At 47.0% G+C, this 21,366-nt stretch overlaps 1 protein-coding gene across 1 annotated transcript in view; it reads left to right on the forward strand.

Moving 5' to 3' along the window:
- Nucleotides 1-21,366, forward strand: part of DLGAP2 (DLG associated protein 2) — a 209,077-nt gene that overhangs the window by 135,332 nt on the left and 52,379 nt on the right. Inside the window, exon 5 of the mRNA XM_007188953.2 lies at nt 18,899-19,046. Within this exon, the coding sequence (XP_007189015.2) occupies nt 18,899-19,046 (148 nt within the window). The remainder of the gene's footprint in view (nt 1-18,898; nt 19,047-21,366) is intronic.

Here is a 21,366-nt window from a genome sequence, read left to right on the forward strand (position 1 = left end):
TACTTAATATATGCATTCCCCATTTATTTGTTCATCCAGTAAGTAAGTGTATGTTAAGGGCTGGGTGTGTAAATAAGATATCAAGTAAATAAATGAATAAATGTACAGATTGCCAGGATATTAACTAGGCACCTAAAACTAAACAGTTAATTTCAAATGACTGAAATCATTTTCACAGAGTTTTAAAAAGTGAGGTTTTGATGAACTAAACTGTTTTTGAAATAATCATTTTATCATGGTTAAAAGTGTTTTTAAAATCTCTTTTATTGTGAAATTTGGCAATATATATCAAAAAAACACTTATGTTAATTCTTCCCAGAGCCTCCAGTGAGAACTCAGTCTGGCTGGAGCCTTGGTGTCCGTCTGTGATACCGTGAGCAGAGAACCCGGTCATGCTGGGCCAGACTGTGACCTACAGTTATGATGTGAGCTGACCCTTGAGTGTTGCCTTAAGCCAGTGAATTTATGGTAATGTGTTATGCAGTGTATTAGTCAGGGTTCTCCAGAAACATAGGGTGTGTGTGTGTGTGTGTGTGTGTGTGTTGTGTGTGTGTGTGTGTGTGTGTGTGTGTGTGTGTGTGTGTAGAGAGACAGAGACAGAGAGATTAACTGTAAGGAACTGGCTCCTGTGATTTTGCAGGCTGGCAAGTCCAAATTCTGCAGAGCAGACTGGCAGGCTAGAGGCCCAAGGAAGAATTTAGGCTGTAGCTCGAGTCTGAAGACAGTCTGGAGGCACAATTTCTCTTCCCAAGGAGGTCAGTCTTTCCTCTTAAGACTTTCAACTGATTAGACGAGGCCCACCCATATAATGGAGGGCAATCTGCTTACTCAAAGTTCACCAATTTAAATATTAATGGCAGCTAAAAAAAAAAAAAATACCATCACGGCACTATCTAGAATACTGTTTGACCAAACATCTGGGTCCCACAGTGTAGCCAAGTTGATACATAAAACGAACCATCAGACACAGCAGTGGAAAACTAATACAGGAAGTCACTAGGGAATTCCCTGGCACTCCAGTGGTTAGGACTTCACGATTTCACTGCCATTGGACCAGGTTCAATCCCTGGTAAGGGAACTAAGATCCTGAAAACCAGTGGCACAGCCAAAAAAATAAAATAGGAAGGCACTAAAATATTAGTAATGGTTATCTTTGGGTGGTGGATTTGTAGCTGAATTTTATTTTTTTTTAATATTTTAAAACTTTTTCCAAAAGCATATATTAATGTTAAAATAAGAAAAGATATTGAAAATCAGTTGTATTGTCTTATAAGCGCCCTTGTAACCTGTAATTACTGTCTCTCCAATAATAACACTGCATTTAAAATGAATTTTCCTTGTGTTGTAAAGTTACAATAGTAATAAATTTATGCTCAGTGACTTTATTAGACTTTTCATCTGTAAGTGGAATTATAATTTTATGTGGATTTTAAAGCCATAAAATGAAATTTATTCCCAGTAGTATTCCCACATTTTGTGTCTCCAAGGCTCATGTTACATGAGACTTACAGTAAGAGATGCTGGTGGAGAGATGTGTGTCATTGGGAGTAGTTGCAGCTTGGTGTTGTCACCAGGGAACCTCTTCCTTGATGGAGTGAAAGGGATGAGCATTTGAGGGTTACTTACCTGGAGTCTCTCTAAAATCACTTCTAAGTCCAACACCACAAGAAGTACTTGGAAAAGGAGCCTCCAACATCCCCCTGGTCCAGACAGTCAAGGGCTTTCCCGGGACAGATACCCCTCCCAGCGTCGGGACCCCTCCCAATATCAGGTGACTTTCAACTATTGCAGAGTTCCCATACTGAGAGTTTTCCATTTGTCATTTTCCTGCACATTTGATGTCATAGTTCTTCTTTTTTATCTTCTGTGTTTTTCTCTACTTCTTGATTAAATTATGACCTCTTTGAATGACAATGTACACTCATTTCTTTTTATTATCCCTGTAATTGTCATCCAGTGAATGTTCAACAAACATTGCTAGCTGACTGGGACCCCATTTATGATCTCTTTGTGGTACAGTTACACTCTTATTTTTATTTCAAATGGAGGTACATGTAGTGATTATCTCCTATCACAACAGGATAGTAGATTCTACTATTGATTCCTACGTTTGTACAGTGAGTATCAAATAGTTATTAAATTCAGCATTTGTCATTAAACATTGCAATAGTAAAAGAACTCTTTTTTCTTAAGTAGCATGTACCTCTTATTTTATACAGTGGTAGGTAATCAAATATTTAACCTATAAAGTCAAGAGTCAGAAAATATAATGGAGTGAGAAAAATGGAAATACATATTTAACTGCCACAGTGGTATTTAATCTCAGGTGCTAATAGGGAAAATACTGGAACAAAGGCAGCTATTGCAGGGTAGAACAGAATGTGTTCTCCCTACATGCCCCATCCTCTGCACACACCAGCTGACGTGGAATTTATTTATTTGATGTGGTCTCCATTACCAGACTTCCCTCTAAATCTCCTGAGAGCACACAACACGTCTTCGTTATCCTGACACAGAGTAGATGCTTAATAATATTTGATGGATGGAATTGCTTATAAGGAAGTTTTAGCTGGGGCCAATTATGTGTGGTTATTAGAGGTAATTTTTACTGTAACTTTGTGTCCCACTCATCTCCTTTGTGAGGCTAATAATCCTCTTAAAAAATTGTTCCTGAAGGTCATACAGAGCCACCGAAGATTTCAAGGAAGCTAGCAGATTTCTATTCTAGAGAGATCGGTCTGTCTGGGTGGACACAATTAGGTGTCTATCGGGAAATCCATATGACTTGTCAGGGGCTGCCTTAGTGATGGCAGTGGGGGTGGAGAAAATGTGTGGGGAGGTACGCAGGTTAGGGACAGAGCCGGACACAGGAGCAGGCACAGGCGAACCCCCAAGGCTGCGACTTGGGCGGGGCTGGGGGTGTGATTCAGTGAGAGGGGGAGGCCGGCAGGAGGAGCAGACATCGGGAAGGTGCTGAGTCCAGCCTGGACACATTGAGTCTACAATGGCAGAGAGGAGTGGCCCCCGCAGTCCTGGTGACCAGGTGAGAGACCCGACCTCCCAGACCCGGTGCTGCCTACCTGCCGAGTGCCCACTCTCTCTGCCTTCTGGGCCTGGTGGAGGGGTGGGCACGGTGTGGACATGTCAGAAAGACACAGACTAACCTGAAGGAGCCCCAGTGGCCAAAACTAGGACAGTTTGAGCCACAGAAGAAATAATAAAAGTATTGGATTGTCATCCACAAAAGAAGCACCCATGAGTCCATACTGATAATTTGCAAAGCACTGAATAAATAAATGATGGGGAAGCAGGATAGTGCTTTCTTGCAGTAGAATTTTTAACATAGGACGACTGGGGGAAAGAAAATCACACCTGGGCCAGTGCCGCCATGCTAAATGATGCAGCAAGAGTGACCGATGGGTGAGCGAAGGCTCATGTCTGCTTGGCCTCAAAATATCTGCCTACAAGACGTGTATTAGTTATCAAGGGAACAATAGAAATGTCACAGTGGAGAACCAGAAGGACCCTGCCCCACCTAACCAGGTAATTAGGGTTAACATCGACCCTCTGAGATGCAAAGACATCACACACCCTGGATATGGTGCACAGAGAAGCACATCACTTCCGAGGGGTTCTCACCAGAGATGCATCGCCTCCACCTGATGATGGGAAAAGTCCACAACCCAAGTGAGGGGATAGTTACGTAATAAGTGACGAACACTCTTCCAAAGCATCCGTCATGACAGACAAGGGCGGACGGGGGAATCGTCACAGGTTGGAGGAGATTCAGGAGCCAGGACGACCAAACGCAGCCTGGATTCCTGGGATGGATCCTGGACCATGAAAAGATCGCTCGTGAGAAAACTGGTCAAATTCTAATAAGTTCCAATTTCCTGGTGTTTCTAATTATACTACAATTATGTAAGATGTGAACATTAAGGAGAGGTGGGGGAAGGGTGTATGGAAACATTCTGCAATATTCTTGGAACTTCTTGTGGGTTCAAAATTATTGCAAAACATTGTTTGCAGTTAATGATATGCTGTGGCTGGTAAATGTCACTGAAATCGGGTCTTTCTTTAGCAATTCAGCCACCCGTTTACACATCACTGCTTGGAGGTCATGTCTGATCCAGGACCTTTAGCTCTGAAGGTGAAAGGCTCAAGCAAACTGGGGAATGTGCTGACTGATAAAACCAAAGTGTCCAGGGCTGGAGACACCCTGAGGCCTGCATCCGCAGAGGTCCAGGCAGCAACACTTCAGGCTCACTCCTGCTTTGCTGTGTGTTTGCTGCATCCAGACTCTCCCAGGCCAGGGAGGGATGGCCATGGCCCATACAGGCTGGCACTGCCCAGTCCAGTTCAGGGCGTTTGTTCATTTCCCGTCAAGCAGATACTGACCGAGCTCCTGTGAGGTGTCAGGCACCGCTTAGGTGCTTTAGAAACATAATGAACAAAACAGACAGAAATCCCAGGCCTCGTGGTTCTTAGTCTCCAACAGAGGAAGACGGACCATTCACATGATAACTAATCAGTAATAAATGAGTGAAGGGCATCACTTGTTAGAGGCGGGAAGTGCCACGGGGGAAAATGATCCGAGTCTGGGGGTCTGGTAGGCCTGCGAGTGTGGGTATGTGGGTGGCTTGGGGAGGGGGTTGCAGGTGAAGTGACCTGGTCAGGGTGGGCTTCCCGGGAAGGTGACAGCCAGGCACAGGTGTTGGCGAGAGGATGTCTGAGTTCCTGGCGGGGAGCAGGGCGTGCTGCAGAGTCACGGGAGAAGCAGGGTCCGGTGAGGCTGGAATAAGTCGCCAGGAGGGGAAAGGTCGTCAGAGAGGCGAGAGGCGATGGGTTGGGTGGGAGGGCAGGTTAGCGGGGCCCCGCCATCCACATGATCATAAATCCATTGCCACGTTACTTTGGGGGACAGAGGGAGCCAGTGGTTTGAGCAGACAGGTGAAGTCATCTAATTCATGTCTTAACAGCCTTAAGGAGAAAAGTCACCCATGACCCTGATTAGAAGGGTGAGGCCGACTTTGTCCAGAGCCATCACGGTGGGTGTGGCCACCACTGCGATGGGTGTTACAGGGGGAGAGGGACCAGGCTCAACTGTGAACACACAAGGACAAGCAGGGGTTCCAGCCCGGGAGCAGGGTGGGGTCGCGGATGGAAAATCTCCAAGGGGAAACATCAGGGCTCAGGGATTCTGGCCAAGCCCACCTTACAGGATTCTTGCTGCAGGCGGGCAGGTGATCAGACCTCACCTGGAGGAGAGTGGGGCACAGGGAACCCCATCGGAACCGGGGGTGAGCAGATATCAGGTGAGGAATTCTGGCTACTCCGACTTGGCAGGATTCTCCCTAAAATTGGGCTCTTTGGGGGCAGAGTCAGGAGGCCGGGGCTCGGAGGGGCCCGACTGAAGCCTGTCAAGGAGAAGTTCTTTGTCAGCGGGAGTGCTGGCTCCAGGGTGGAAGTCGGCCTGGAGAAGCTGCAAGGGCAGAGGCAGGGAGACCAGTGATGCTGCAGTAACCAGCCTTCCCGGTTCAGGTGATGGAGGCCACAGCAGGGCAGGAAAAGCCAGAGCAAGAAGCAGTCAGATTCTGGGTGTGAGGCAGCAGAATTTCCGAGAAAGTCACCGTCCGCGCGGTAACTGCGCTGGATAATCCAGAGACGACAGGGGTGCTGGACCCGTAGCGGTGCTTCCCAGGGCGGCCAGCTGTTTCCGCGGCTGGCCGATTTCACCCATCACTCACAAATTCTCTGGGTTTTCCATTTTCTTCAAAATTGCCATTATCTTGCTTCCTTTTGCCAACTGTATGATGGAGTCATTGAATGTGCACTCTATCTTTTCTTTGATCACCACGATCCACAAGTATTTAGTTAGTGTTGATTATCATCGTTTGTGTGCAGTCTCTTCCGCCCGAGAGCGTGAGCTCCATGCACGTGCAGGCGAGTTCTGTGTTTCACATCTGTGCCCAGCGTGGTGGCACCCAAGAGGTATAGTAGTTAAATACGTAGGTAACAAGTTAATCAACGGTAAGGTATTCATCCAGTGTACCAGTTAGTGTGTTAATGGAATTAACTCCTTACTGGACCGCTATTACCTATAAGCCATACAGGTTGGTTAGCCCGACCAGCAGTGCTCGTTTTGTCCCGTTTGGTAGGCTTCTTCTGAATGTGTATGTAGCAGGGACTCGGAAAGCTGGTCACTGGACCGCACACCACCTCGGACGGGCCCCGAGAGCGCCTTCCCTGAAGGCGCAGGTCTGTCTGACCCACACCCCCGATGTCCTGGCCGTTGGTAAAACCGTTGGGCCGGGCAATGACATCAGTAAAAGCTTCACGTCACTGATCTGGTGTCCTGTTTCCCCGCCCTCGGATGGGGCACCGAGCCCAGCTCAGGGCTGAACAGTCAATACGTCCTGTCGTGGTGGTTATTTGTCTAAGGGACCAGGCCTGGGAAAGGGTTAGGATTCTTCTAAGCCAGGCTACACGTTCCCTCATTGTTCTCCGGGCAGGAAACGCCGGTCAATACGCGACCGTTTAATATTTGATGAGCTCCAGGGCAATGATTACACTCAAGTCTCCTCCACGAGAAGAGTTCCCGACCCTGCCTCCCCGCCCTATAAGGACCTCAGGACCCCATTTCTGCATCCCCACCTGCCCTGTGTCAGGGATTCCACAGTCACACGTCACCATTCTCAGTGCTCAGAGCAAAGTTGGCACAGGGGTGCCCGAGATGTTTAAACAACGACCACACCGGTGACCAGACGCTCCGGACTCTGACCGGAGGTGGTCAGCATCTGCGTGGATTCAGGCTTTCTCTCCAGGAAGCGGGGCTGAGTAAGTTGTGCCCTGGGGGCCCTGCTCTCAGTGCACGGCGCTTGCCCGTCACGCAGATACAAACCTTGTCTCCCAGCACCGGCGGAGAGACTTTTCAAGAGTGTGTTTATTATTGTTTGTGGATGAAATGGATAAACATCCAGATTCTCTACAAGGTCCCTCAGTGGGGTCCCCTCTTCTTCTGTCCAAGTAGACCTGCGTTTCTCAAAGTGTGGGCTGGTCCATAGACCACCTGACATAGAATCACCTAGAATGTTTATTAAAATTCAGATTTGGGGCTGACCCCACCCTCTAAATCCATCTTTAGAGGAATGTGACCTAGGAATCTACATTATTGGCAAGCCCCCAGGGGATTGTGATACAGGTTAGCACTTGTGAAACCATTAAATGGATGTTTTCCTGCTGCCCCGACACTAGCCTTTAATATAAACCGGCAACTGTCAGAAATTTTAATAAAGAAAAAAGCTCTGCACTTGCTTAAAAAACGATCTCAAACATAGAAGGTGTGGATGTAAATAGCCCTGAAAGGATCTCAGGCCAGAGGAAAGTTCCCCTGCGATGGTCTCAAGAATAGTCGCCGAGTGGAGCCCTTGCCCAGCACCGCCGGAGGGAGGTCTGACACTCTGTACGGGGCTCGTGGTGTGACGAGATACATGCTGCGGTCGCCTCTGTCTTTGAAGCCCTAGTGAGAGAAGTGGGATGGAGGTCATGGCTTGGCAGCCAGCTTCTCTGAATCTTTGCCGTGGCCTGAGTCACTGAACCGTCTGCACGACCCTGAAGTGCGTGGGGCTGGGCTGGTCCTTGTCAAAGGGAGAAAGTCTGGCTCAAGCACGTTAGCGATGCACTCAGCCTCACACTGCGAGGGTGGACAGAGAGAAATTCAGACCCAGGACCCAGGTCCCCTGGCTGCAGACCTCTGCTCTTCTCGGCCCGCAGCCCCTCCCTCTTTGCAGGGGTTGGTTGGGGGGCGCATGTTAAGGTGAAGCTGAAAGCCCTCCTTTTGCGTTTGTCTCCATTCACGTGGATGGTGGCGTGCAGGTCCTTTCAGAGGAGAAGGTTTATCACAACCCGGAGAAGGAAGGCCATTTCCATATTCCCCTGAGGTCTTTTTGTTCACAGCTCAGAAAACGGATGGTGGCAAGAATTTCTCCTGATTGCACCAATCGGACCGTCTAGTGAGACCAGCCTGTACTTTTTCCATTAGCTTTACAAACTTTCCCCATCCTTGTTTGCCTAAGATGCCGCTTCAGGGTAGGATTTTTCCATTTAGCAATCTGAGACCTTGCAACTCTGCTCATTTCAGCGACCGCCCCCAGCCCCGTGACTTTAAAGTTCTCTCATCTAAGGGAGGAAACAAAGCGTGAGGCCCTGTGCTGGCTCTGAGGCCCTGGGTCAGTGATGGCGCCAGAACCAAAGCCGGCAGCTCTCTGCTCTGGAGAGAAACCGTTGCACGGTTTTGTATTCTTCTGAACTATTATTTTATCACAGAGTTGCATTGCAAATGTTTTAAAATATATGTATAATACTAAACACACGCAGGCTTTGGAGGTAGCGATCTTTGTGCAGAATGTGTAGCGCCTGCTCTGGGACCTTTGGGCCCTGGGTCCCCTCTCAGGAAGGATCCCCTTGCCTTCATGAAGCAAGTGGGTTGGTATCCCTTCCCCAGAGAATCATAGACAGCCTCAAAGGAGATGAGGACAATGAAAGCGCTTTGTGGTCACCTGTGCGGCCTTGGGGCCTCCCCTCCCCTCCCGGTGACACCCAGGGCCTGTGAACACACCGTGAACTGGAGAGTGGGGCCTCAGCTTCCTTTGGAAAATTCCTCCCAAACCATCATTGGAACGTACATTTCACTTCAATTGACAAGTGACAGAAAACTAAATATTGTCCTTTTCTTATCTGATTCCTAACAGCTTTACTAAGATATAGTTTATAGATCATGCAATTCATCCACTTGGCGTATACAATTCAGTGGCTTGTAGTATATTCACAGAGGTCCTTGTGATCAATGTCAGGACATGTCTTCACACTGAAGGAGCCCCGCACCCACCGGCAGTCACTCCCCAAATCCCTCCCCAACCACAGCCACCAATGTGCTTTCTGCCTCCACGGGTTTGCCAGTTCTGGATGTTTCATGGACGTGGAATCCTACAATACGTGCCCTATGTGTCCAGCTTCTTTCACTCAGCATGTTGTTAAGGTTCCTCCACTTCGTGGTGGGTGTCAGTTCTTCCTCTCTTTTTCTGGCTGAATGATATTCTATCATGTGGGTACATCACCGTTTGTTTATCCATCCATCACTTGATGAACATTTAAGTTGTTTCCACTTTGGGGCTCTTATGAATAATTCTGCTGTGAACATTCATGCACAAGTTTTTATGTGGACGCTTATCTTCATTCTCTCATACCTGGGGGTGGAGCTGCAGGGTCATTTGGGAACATCAGATGTATCCTTTTGAGGAGCTTCCAGACTGTTTTTTTTGTTTGTTTGCTTGTTTTTTTGTTTTTTAACATCTTTACTGGAGTATAATTCCTTTACAGTGGCGTGTTAGTTCCGCTTTATAACAAAGTGAATCAGCTATATGTATACATATACCCCCATATCTCCTCCCTCTTGCGTCTCCCTCCCACCCTCCCTATCCCACCCTTCTAGGTGGTCGCAAAGCACCGAGCTGATCTCCCTGTGCTATGCGGCTGCTTCCCACTAGCTATCTACTTTACATTTGGTAGTGTATATATGTCCATGCCACTCTCTCACTTCGTCCCAGCTTACCCTTCCCCCTCCCCGTGTCCTCAAGTCCATTCTCTACATCTGCATCTTTATTCCTGTCCTGCCCCTAGGTTCTTCAGAACCCTTTTTTTTTTTTTTTTTTTAGATTCCATATATACGTGTTAGCATACGGTATTTGTTTTTCTCTTTCTGACTTACTTCACTCTGTATGACAGTCTCTAGGTCCATCCACCTCACTACACATAACTCAATTTCGTTTCTTTTTTACGGCTGAGTAATATTCCATTGTATAGATGTACCACATCTTCTTTATCCATTCATCTGTCGATGGGCACTTAGGTTGCTTCCATGTCCTGGCTGTTGTAAATAGAGCTCCCAGACTGTTTTTAAACTGGCTGAACCTCATCTACTTAATAATGTAAATTTTCAATGTATTCTACACTATGTTGTGCTGTATGTATAAGTATATTTGTATAAACTGTATCCCTCATTTTAAGTTTTTGATTTTCTTACTTATATCCATTTATGCTTTCATCTCTGAAGGCTTACGGGCACATCATTTTGTAACAAGAGCAGCTTTTTTCATGAGCCTTGATACATTTACATCCATTGGTGCTGATAGAGTGTCATAACATGGAAGATAAGTAATTGGAGCTTTTCCTTACTACTCATCGTTCTTTCTGATTTTTTAATCTCTCCGCTTTCCTTACGGTGGACTCTAGTTCATAATCCTTTGAGCAATAGTGCCACCTTTTCCTTAAAATACATTTCATAAGTCGAACTATAAGGCAATTTGAATGGAGAAGAAGAGGATTTTTCGAAAGACATTGGGTCTCTTTAAATATATCCTTCGGAAAATCGAATTCTATTAAAATTTATGTGCCGCCCAGCAAGCTCCTTGAGAACAAGGGCGAGTATTCAATCATCTTGTTTCTGTCCTTGGTGCCCAATAAATGTGTGTTAGATAAATGACTCATTTTGCTGGGTAAACATGTTTGGGGAGAGTGTTTTAACACCAAAAAACATCTCCTAAGAGGGGTTGTTCTGCTGTGGTCCTAACTGATGATGTTGGTCTGCAGGCCTCTGGGTTCCTCTCTGTTTATACGGACTCTGCGTACACAGTTCACTAATATTGACCTCTATTTTGTGTCTCTTTGGAAAAATAAATTATAGTGAAAGATGCTAGCAAATTGAATTTCAAAGAATAAACCTCAGAAATGCTGAATGTCAAAGGTTTAAATGGATACCCTCTATTCTGGTTGCACTCGGCAATTTCTAATACAAATATGGGTAGTAAGGCAAGTTTCGTGATATGTGACTTAGAGGGTCTTGGGATCAACAGTGTTTTCAGTAAAATGGACCCGAGGAGCCTTTCGGTGGAGCCAGAGGGACCCTGGGGGACGCTGTTCTCTGTAAAAATCCAGGTGTGGCTTCAGCTGCCACTTGGAATACTCGGCATCCAGGAAACACAGTTTCATCGTCACACAGAGGGCTTAGAGGGTCATAAACTCAACAGCGGGCTCTTTAAATAAGCAGAAAGGACATGTATGAGAAAATAAGGGAGGATCTCCAGCAGGGAAAGAGCCTCGCTCGGAACTGCCGTAGTGAAGCCAGTGCCTGCCAGCCCCATCGTGCAAACACCTCTCGGTTTGACACCCCTGGGCCGAACCCCGGCCACATGACCTTGTAAACGCGATCCCGCCGTTAGCGTGGACTCTGCTTTGTGATCCTGGCTTTCCCCAGGTCTGGGGGAATGCATCTCATCAGAGGAGCGCAGGTCATGTGCCCTTCCCCCGGCTCCAGGGGAGTCTGAGAAAGGAACTAGTTAACGTGTGTAGTCCTGCTGGAGGATCCCGCCTCTGCCTGTCGCAGTGGCGAGTTCTCTGAACAAACAACAACAAAAGGACTGAGACGTCTGTGAGCCAAACAGATGACAGAGACCATCACCACATAATGTAAAACGAAAACGCCCCAGGTAGGAGCTCCGGAGAACTAACTCTGCTACAGAAAGCAGCCATACACTCTGGAGTGTGTTAAGTATGTGCTAGATATCTGTCTGAGACATTTATCTGTGAATTCACTGTGTATGTATGAGATGTGCGTGTATACATGTAGCATGTACATATGTAATTAGACCAACACAAATGGAGAGAGAAATTGTGATGGAAACTGCAATGTTGCTAAGATGTTAATTCTCCGCAGATTGAGGTATCATTTCAATGCAACCTCAGTCAAAGCTGATGCAATTCAAAGCAGCCTCACTTTTTAGAGAAACGGACAGGAAGATTCTAAAATGTGTGTGAAAATGCAAAGGACCTTAGGAGAGCCAAAACAATCTTGACAAAGAAGAACAAAGTTGGACCACTCACACTATCTGATTTTTTCCAGCCCTAGAACCAGCTGTCTCTTCAAGGATCCCTGTTGCCTTTCAGGAGAATGGTGTTTAGAAACCAAGATCTGGGCACTGGATGTGCTCACTGCTAGTTTCCTTAGCAGGCAGAGCTGGTATACACGCTTATATCCATAATTATTTACTTTGTCTACCCATCTGCATCTGTATCAAGCTGAACATGAATTCATACCGATGTCTCTGACTATAATCTAATGCAACATGGTTCATTCTAGCTTTTCTCCCTCCCCTTGCTTATCTGTACAAGATAGGTTTAAATTTCCATTGAGACTTCCTCTTTGAACCAATTTAGAAGACTGGTGTTGTTTTGTTTTGTCTTTGTTTTTGTTTTTTCTAGTTGAAACACTCGCTTTATTGTCGACTGATTGAAATTTATTGTACTAAGGTGCTGAAATACTGAGGTGCTAGTCAACAGCATTGTTAGCATGTGTCAGACCCTACTGACTAATTCACACAAAGATTTTATTTTATCTTTTGCCACTTTGTCCAAGACAGTAGTGATAGCTTTAGTTGATAGATAGCAGGCATGTGAGTATAGCAGGAGATCCAGCTCCTTGGTCTGTTTTATTCGTATATTAAAAAAAAGTTTGGGGCTTCCCTGGTGGCACAGTGGTTGAGAATCTGCCTGCCAATGCAGGGCACACGGGTTCGAGCCCTGGTCTGGGAAGATCCCACATGCCGCGGAGCGGCTGGGCCCGTGAGCCACAATTACTGAGCCTGTGCGTCTGGAGCCTGTGCTCCGCAGCGGGAGAGGCCGCGATAGTGAAAGGCCCACGCACGGCGATGAAGAGTGGCCCCCGCTCGCCTCAACTAGAGAAAGCCCTCACACAGAAACGAAGACCCAACACAGCCATAAATTAATTAATTACTTAATTTTAAAAAAAAAAGTTTGGAAAGTTGATAAAGGCATTTCATTAATTAATCCTTAAAACAACTGAAACCAAATCCATGCCAAAGTTCCTGCTTGACACGTGTTCCTCAAAAGATATTATCTCTTTCAACATATACAAAGCCAAGAAAGGCATAGTTAAGGGAAGGAATATTACCTACATAGTATTATATATCAGCTTTTCAGCATGACAGAGAAAAGGCAGAGTTCCTTCATTTAGAAACTGGGTCTCTTCTTCACATACCCTGCCAAAATACATAGTCTGACCAAAAGAGGTAGGAGTCTTGATAATCTGCTCGTCTTTTAATCCTCGCTAATAAAGATGAACAAATACTCATCACATGGACGTCAACTAGTCTAAGCAGATGGACCACACAGGTCACTTTTCAGAACCTGTTTTCATATCTGAATTGAGTCACTGCAGACCTAACTTTCAAATATTTGGGGATTTTCCAGAAATCTTTCTGTTATTAATTTCTAGTTTAATTTATTCTGGTCCAAGAACATATTTTGCATGATTTCTATTCTTTCAAAGTTGCTAAGGTTTGTTTTATAATATAGTCTATTTTTCTGAATGCCCAATGAGCACTCACTTGAGAAGAATAGGGATGGAGACCATCTGCCCTTAAGACAGAGAGCTATTGGTGTCAAAATAGACCAGGATTTCTCAACCTCAGCACTAGTGATATCTGGGGCCAGACGACTCTTTTCAGTTGACGACTATCTGTGCACGATAGAGTTTTGGTAGCATCTCTGCCTCTGCCCAGCACCCACCCCCAAGTTGTGACAACAAAATATCTCCAGGCATTTGCAATTGTCCCGCGGGAGGTGAAATCTCTCAGGACAAGGAAAACTCAAAAGGACAGAGTATATCAATGTGACAGAAGAGTGAATCTAACCATCACAATTTAAAACTTCTGCTCACCAAGAGACTCCAAAAAGAAGGGGACAAGGCAAGCCACAAAGTGAAGGAAAATATTTGAAATGCCTATCTGACAAAGGATTTGAATACAGAATACATAAAGAACTCCCACAAAACAAAACTATGAAGACAAATAACCCGATTAAAAATGGGGGGAAAAAGTTGAAAAGTCACTTCACAAAAGAAGATGTACAAATAACCAATCATCACATCATTAGTCATCCAGGAAATGAGGAGTAAACGTTAAGGAGACACCACTTCACTTTCAGTACAATGGCTCAGCTTGAGAAGAATGACAACCGAGAATGCTGATGAGAGTGTGGGTGAGGGTTACAGAAAAGAAACTGTCAGAATTCATTGAGTCCTGAATGTGAGCGCTGCCCATTTCACATGTATCAATTTGTCTCAATTTATAACAATGTAGTGGTGTTTATTTTTCTGTTCCTTGATTTCTATTTTAGAAAAAATTATGTTCTTTTGATGACTTCACCTAGGTTTGTTCTTTTCAAAAAAAAATCAAACAGTTGAAATGTTTTGTTCGGACAAAATCTGACCCGGAAAAATGGGGGCCCTATCTGAGCAGCCCCCCTGTCAGCTCCCCCAGGTGTGTCCTAAGACGTTTGTACCAAACTCCCAGACATTGTACATTAGGAACACCTACGCTCCCGTCTGCGTCCCCGACACCATAACCCTGAGCATACCTCCATTGTAGCACCGCCAGATGTAAGAAAGACAAACAGTGAAATTTGAGTTTCAGGTAAACAGTGCATTTTTTTAGTATAAGGATGTCCCATTTGAGACACGTTTGGAACATACTGATATTAGGAGTTACTTGCTGTTCCTCTGAACTTCAGACTCAACTGGGTGCCCTGCGTTTGATCTGGCAGTTATTCCTCCATCTTTGCTGTCTTCCGCGCCCGACCCTCTTCCTGGCACCCGCTCGAGGAAATCCGCAGAATTTACTGGAAAGGTACAAAGGCTTTTCCCCGCAGGGGGTGCTGGCCAGTAAAATAATACATGTGAGGAGCAGAGGAGCAGAATCAGAGTAGCAGGTCCAGACAGTCGAGCGAGGCACGAGGGGAAAGTGCAGGACGCAAGGGCAGACTCGGCAGAGTGTAGAAAGTTCACGGAATCCTGGCTGCAGGCAGCTCCTCCCTCACGAGCCCCAGACGCCGGCCACCTCCTCTCCGGATGCGTTTCCAGCCACGTGACGTGAGCCATTCCTCCGTGAGACCCACCCCCAGCCTTCAAGTCAGATGCAGGTACCTGATTCTGAGCCTGTTTCCTGACCCGTTTCAGAAGCCTCCATAGAGGCGGGAAGGTCTCAGCTGTCCCTAGGCCCCGAGTGCCAGGTCCTCCAGTGTCACTTTTAGGATCTGAGCGCTTGCGTTGTCACCAATAGACACCCCGGCCCAGCATGGTGTAATTAGGGCACAAGCACACCTTCATCTCCTGCGACTGCAATTAAAGCTTAAAGGACCCTTTTAGTCTAAATACGGAAATAATCTGGAAAAAAAATATTTTCTGAAATCACTTAATCGCAAGCTTATGTGACATGTGTGCTGAAAGACATTAGAATAATTTCCATTTTGTCGGAGGAATAGCACACACACACCTATATCTCACACACACACACACTTTCTCACACCCCTATCTGTAATGATGTTTAGAATGTTCCATTCTCCATGTAACGCAGTGAAGACAGTGGTCATATATGCACGCCATTCCGGTCAGATTCCATTTATAAAAATGTGAAGTTGCCCTCTGTATCTAGAATAAACACATTTAGTTTGAAAAAAATGTTTTCTTATATTTCTCCTTCATACAACCTACTTAGAGTCTTGACTGTTTTTCTAAGGTGACAAAAATAAAGAGAATTGTTTATTTTGTCTAAATATTCAAGCATATCCACGTGGATCTGAATAGCTGAATCCAGAGGCCTGGCATGTATTTTGTTACGTGAATTTGTTTTTACGATGATCCGAAGTCACAGAAGAGGTTTGTGAGCCTGTGACCCAGCAAACAACTGTGACACAGTTTGCAGAGGGAAAGGAAGAAGTAGCAAACTAGGAAACCTCTTTTATACGACTCCTTTTCACTCTTACAGCTTTCCAAAATAGGTTTCCAATCTCATTTATGCATACATGACTGTCTAACGTGGGCATCATTTGAAAGGGAAAAAAACTGGAAAAAAAAATGTTTCATGTTATTTTAGAAAACGTTCTATGGTTTCCTCTTAAGAATTTCTGAGCCACCAGAAAGTCTATACATGAAGATGTATTTCCATGCCTGACAACTGGGATGTCGAAGTAGGAGTTATTCTTATGAGGGAATAACTGAGGGGCTTAAAGGGAACTTCAAAGTGGTATCAACTCCCGAAGACGGATTTCTGAGGAAGAGCAGAACTCCATCGTCAGGAACCGAGGGAGAGGGACAGGCCCTGGGGTCCCGGCCCCGGATCCAGTGGGTCACGGCAGCCCTGCCCCCCCACCATCGACTCACCTCCCCGTCTCAGCTCCTGATCCGTCTCCGGGTCTGAGATGCGTGAGGATCGCTGGCCTTCCTGGGCAGTAATAGAAGATGCCAAGCTATTAAAATGTTTAAAGTTCTATTAACCCTAATGAGGCACAGTTGGGTTTTTTTTTTAATTTATTTATGGCTGTGTTGGGTCTTCGTTTCTGTGTGAGGGCTTTCTCCAGTTGCAGCGAGCGGGGGCCACTCTTCATCGCAGTGCGCGGGCCTCTCACTGTCGCGGCCTCTCTTGTTGCGGAGCACAGGCTCCAGACGCGCAGGCTCAGTAGTTGTGGCTCACGGGCCTAGTTGCTCCGTGGCATGTGGGATCTTCCAGTTGGGTTTTTTTAACTGTTTAAAACATTTGGTGATAGAGGACCAGACCTTTCGGGCCTTCTTCTCCTGTGACTCAGCAGCTGCGATCTTGGGGCTAAAAGCATGAGTTTCGGAGCCAGGCTGCCTGGCCCCGGAGTCTAGCTCTGCGTTCGCCCCGGGGGCACCTGGGCAAGGTGCGCCTCGGTCTGCGTGTTTGCACAATGAGGCCCTACTGTGTGGGGTTCCCGCGAGCGCTGAATGGGTTGGTACCGGGTCAGAAGCTTACAGGGATCCAGCATAACAGTGTATAGCAAACGTTAACTGTTGTGAGTCTGTAAAAGAAAACAACCTGATTAACTTTCTATAGTGGAAGCCCTTCTTTAAGAGGCTACCCTGTGTTGGAATAGGAGATGGTTGGGAGTTTTTAAAATGTATTTGAAACGTAGAATCACAAATACACGGAATTGTGTGTGGGTACCACCCAGCCACGACCAAAGGGGCATTTGCTGTAGTTCTGAGTCACCCCCCGGCTCACGGCGCCAGGCTCTGGGCTGGAAATCTGGATACAGAGATCAAGAAGACACAGCCCTTCTCTTAAAGATTCTCAGAACTTTAATTTGAGAATGTTGAAATGGTGAAGAGCCGTGTTAATCAGCAGGGAAAGGTCTCCTATCGGAAGGAAGTAAGAGAAAAGTGCTAACAGGTAGAAATCGTAGTGTGAAGTCAGCGATTCAAGGAAACACAGAAGGAGAGGGGAACCCAGAAAGGTTTCATTTTTGCAAAAACAAACATGAGGCCGAGAGCCTGAGGGTCCGGGCAGCACACCTCCACATGCACCACCGAGGCCGCGATGCTCAGGCCCCTGCAGGTGACCTTGGACTAAACACGGTGCAGGTGAGGCTGGCGAGGTCACGTCCAAGCTAGCCTGGGCCCCACGTGGCGGCCGTGGGCGCTGTGGGTGGTCGCACACCTGCCTGCTTCCAGCTGCGGGCCCACGGAGGCACAAAGGGACCCGTGGCCGTGCTGGTGCAGACCCCGGCCCGGAGCAGCGGGGGTGACGACGAGTTGGGCAGGGGCTTGCACCCTTTACGAGCCAAGGTCAGAGCTGGCTCCAAGCTCACTTCTCTCCCATTCCTTTTCCTTTCTTTTCTTTTTTTTTTTCTTTGTTTTTTTGTTTTGAGTAGAGAGGAGGAAGGTAGGAGCTGGAATATGTTATACACCTGGTTTTAAAACAAAAATTATTAGTATAATAATTTATAATATAAATTGTATTCTATTAATATCTAAAAATACATATTATTAATTTTACCCAAAATAATGACTTTATAAGAAATGGACTTTGCTTAATCAGAACTTTTCATTGAGCCCATTTTTTTCTCTTCTGCCCCATTTCTAAAGCAGTAAGGCACAGAGAAAGCAATTTATATCAAGAGTTTACTTTGAAAAACAGGGGAACATTCTTCAGCCAAATATGGAGTCAGAATTACCAACCTCATATTTAGACACATTTTTATACACGGGCCTGTGCGGTGATCCTATTTAATGTTCCCATTGTGATCTGCAATACGAAAGAAGAATAAACTTGTTATTTGTGTCCACATTATTCCAGTTTGGGGTCAAATAAGAGGAATTCTTACTATATTGTGGAAAGTCTGTCACCAAAACCTGAAAGGAGTTCAGTTAGTCAGAAACGTAAGCTAAGCCGAAACTTCTACATGCCAGACACCCTCAAGGTTTTCCCATACTTTTAACATTTTGCAGAATAACAAGAAGGGATACCAGAGGAAATAGATTTTTGAAGCTGTTTGAGAGAAAATGATCCTTACGATAACAATATGGATTTGATTTTTCAGTCTGCTCTCTGCCTGTATTGCGTAATCTGCACAACTTCTCATAAGTTAAAACTGAAAGCGAGCCTTTGATTTTTTTCTTTTATTTTTTCTGAGTGTGTAAAGTTGCTAAAAGCTACCATGATTTTTATAAGACTCTCATGGTTTTCTGACCCCAATTCGCTCTGATGGTGTGTGAGTTACCTGTGCTTTCAGCACTTTTTTATTCTATGTGGAGTGATCCTAATGTCACTCCCTGATCATAAAAAGTCAGGTTTCAAGGCAAGTTTGTAAATAGGCTCCCCTGTTGCTTTTGAGGAAATCGCATCTGTGCGAGTGTCTGTCAGGAATGTTTACGTGAGGCAAAGGTGTCCACCGCAGGACGAAGTTTGGTAACAGCCTCTGGGCGATGCTCACGGAAGCCTCTTCTCTTCTCTCCGTGTCTTTCCTGTAGCCAGAGCTACCTGCAAGCTGCCAGCGACGGGCCTGCCGGCCACAGCCTGGACCCCTCTGCCAACTACAGCTCCCCGAAATTCCGCTCCCGGAACCAGAGCTACATGCGGGCCGTCAGCACCCTCAGCCAGGCCAGCTGCATCAGCCAGGTGGGATCCCTCCTCCCTCCCACCCCGCCCTGAGTCAGCCCCAGCCAGGGCCGCAGGCCGTGAGCAGACGCGCATTCCGGCCTGGAGTCATCCTGGCCTGATTGCGCCCCTGGGAACTTTATAAGATTAATTGCGGGGGCAGGGGCTGCGTTTATGGCTCTGTCATTCTTTCTCCCACCTGTTCTGAGCTGGGATGGCTGACTAGCTGGCCGTCTTGGCCTCCGTCCCCTCCGTCCCCTCCACGCTGATCAGCCTCCTTCCCTGTGTCACGCCCCCCATGTGGAGGGTCTGGGTCCCACCTCGAGGGGACACACAGGGTCTCCCAGCGCCAGCTGCCCAAGCTTGCTGGTGTTTCTGGGGACAGACACCCTCTCAGCTCCAGGAAAGCCTGGAGCAAGGTCACACCCTCCCTTATTCTTTGAAGATGCCAGGTGGCAGGTGTGTCCAAACCTTCCCCTCGGCTTCTTACTGCTTGAGCGAGACGGAGGCCCCAGATGGAAGAGGGGGACCTACCGGGGGGCCTCGCCGCGTCCCTACAGACCTTCTGCCTCTTCCCCACCGGACCCGGCCCTCCTCACCCTTCACATCCTAGTCGCCACTCCGTACACGCCGGTGCCTGGTCCTCAGTGTCCCTGTGACCCAATGTACGGCTAGTGCGAGGGAATATTTTCAGTCTCACCCTGGGATCCACAATGTGGCCATTGTCGTGGGAGCGGGGCAGCTCTGGGGATGGGGCAGCTACGCCCGCTCCCTGGGCGGGAAGACAAACCGGTCCCGAGGCCGAGGGCGCGAGTGAGGCTCTGAGCTGGTCCTCGCCGTGTTGTCCCCGGGGCGGCATCTTTGCTGAGGCTCCGCCCGGCCGAATCTCCTGAGGTCACCGTCCCTAGAGAGTCTCTGCGTTTACTTTGTTTCCGCTCATCCACCATTCGGATAATTCTGACGATGCTCCCTTTTCCCAGGAGCCCGGGAAGCTCAGGGCTGCGGCGGACGCTTTGTTGCGCATCAGGACGGGTGCCGGGGCGGGGGGATGTCAGGAGACCCGCAGGGGCGGGGGGATGTCAGGAGACCCGCACGGGGACGGTGGGGGGCACCCTGCATCCTCACTCACTGAAGGAAGGACGTTTGCCTCCCTCCATGTCAGATCCTGCCATCGTCTCTTCTCTCTTTCTCGTCTTTGAAAAGTTGTTTCAGTGTGATCGTAGCTTCTTTCTGTCATGCATCCTTTTTTTTTAAATTATGGTAAAATATACATAGCATAAAATGTACCATCTTAACCACTTCTCAGTGTCCAGTTCAGTGGCATTAAGTACATTCACATTGTTGGGCAAACACCACCATCATGCAGAACTTTCTCGTCTTCCCAAACTGACACTGTCCCCACTAAACACTGACTCCCCTTTCCCCTTCCCCAGCCCCTGCCCCACCGTCTACGTTCTGTCTCTGTGGATCTGAGTCCTCCAGAGACCTCACATGAGTGACTCATACAGTATGTGTCCTTCTGTGTCTAGTTTATTTCACTTTCCCCCAGGTCCATCCATATGGTAGCCTGTGTCAGAATTTGCTTCCTTTTTAAGGTTGAATTATATTCCATTGTGTGAATGGACTGCATTGTGTTTGTCCATCAACAGACACTTGGGTTGCTTCCCCGTCTTGGCTACTGTGAGTAACACGGCTGTGAACACGGGTGTACAAGTGTCTGTTCACGTCCCTGCTTTCAGTTCTTGTGCACGTATACCCAGAAGTGGCATTGCTGCATCAGACAGGAGTTCTAGTTTTAACCTTCTGAGGAAGCTCTATATGGTTTGTCACAGCGGCTGCCCCGTTTTTCACCCCTAGCAGCTGTGCGCACGGTCCCAGGGCCCCCATACCGTCACCGTCATGCCTGCTCTGGAATTGTCATCCATCCTGACGCCCGAGGAGCCCACCCCCAGCTGTATGTCGACCTGTCTGCTACCAACGGGACAGTCACCTTTCTCACCATCTTCCCAATTTTCTCTTCTTTGGTTTCTCGGTGCCCACATTCTCCAGAAGCACTTTAAGTGCTTTTCTGCGTTTATAGTTCACAAAAGAAATTGGTTGCTTCAGCCCACACTGGTTATTTACCGCACTGGCTTAACGTCCTCCTGGGACATCTCCAGTGGGCCTGAGCCTGTGGTTTGAGTTGCCAAGCAAAACACCCACTTTTCCAAATCTCCCTCAAGCTAGTGAACAAATCAGCTCTCAGGAACAGGTCATTTCAGTTCCTGTCTAGACCAATTTGAGATCCTTCTCAACTACTCGTTTGGGTGAAAAAAAAGTCCCCTTCATTTCTAGAACCTCA

This window comes from Balaenoptera acutorostrata, chromosome 21 (assembly GCF_949987535.1).
Source record: "Balaenoptera acutorostrata chromosome 21, mBalAcu1.1, whole genome shotgun sequence".
Lineage (NCBI taxonomy): Eukaryota > Metazoa > Chordata > Mammalia > Artiodactyla > Balaenopteridae > Balaenoptera > Balaenoptera acutorostrata.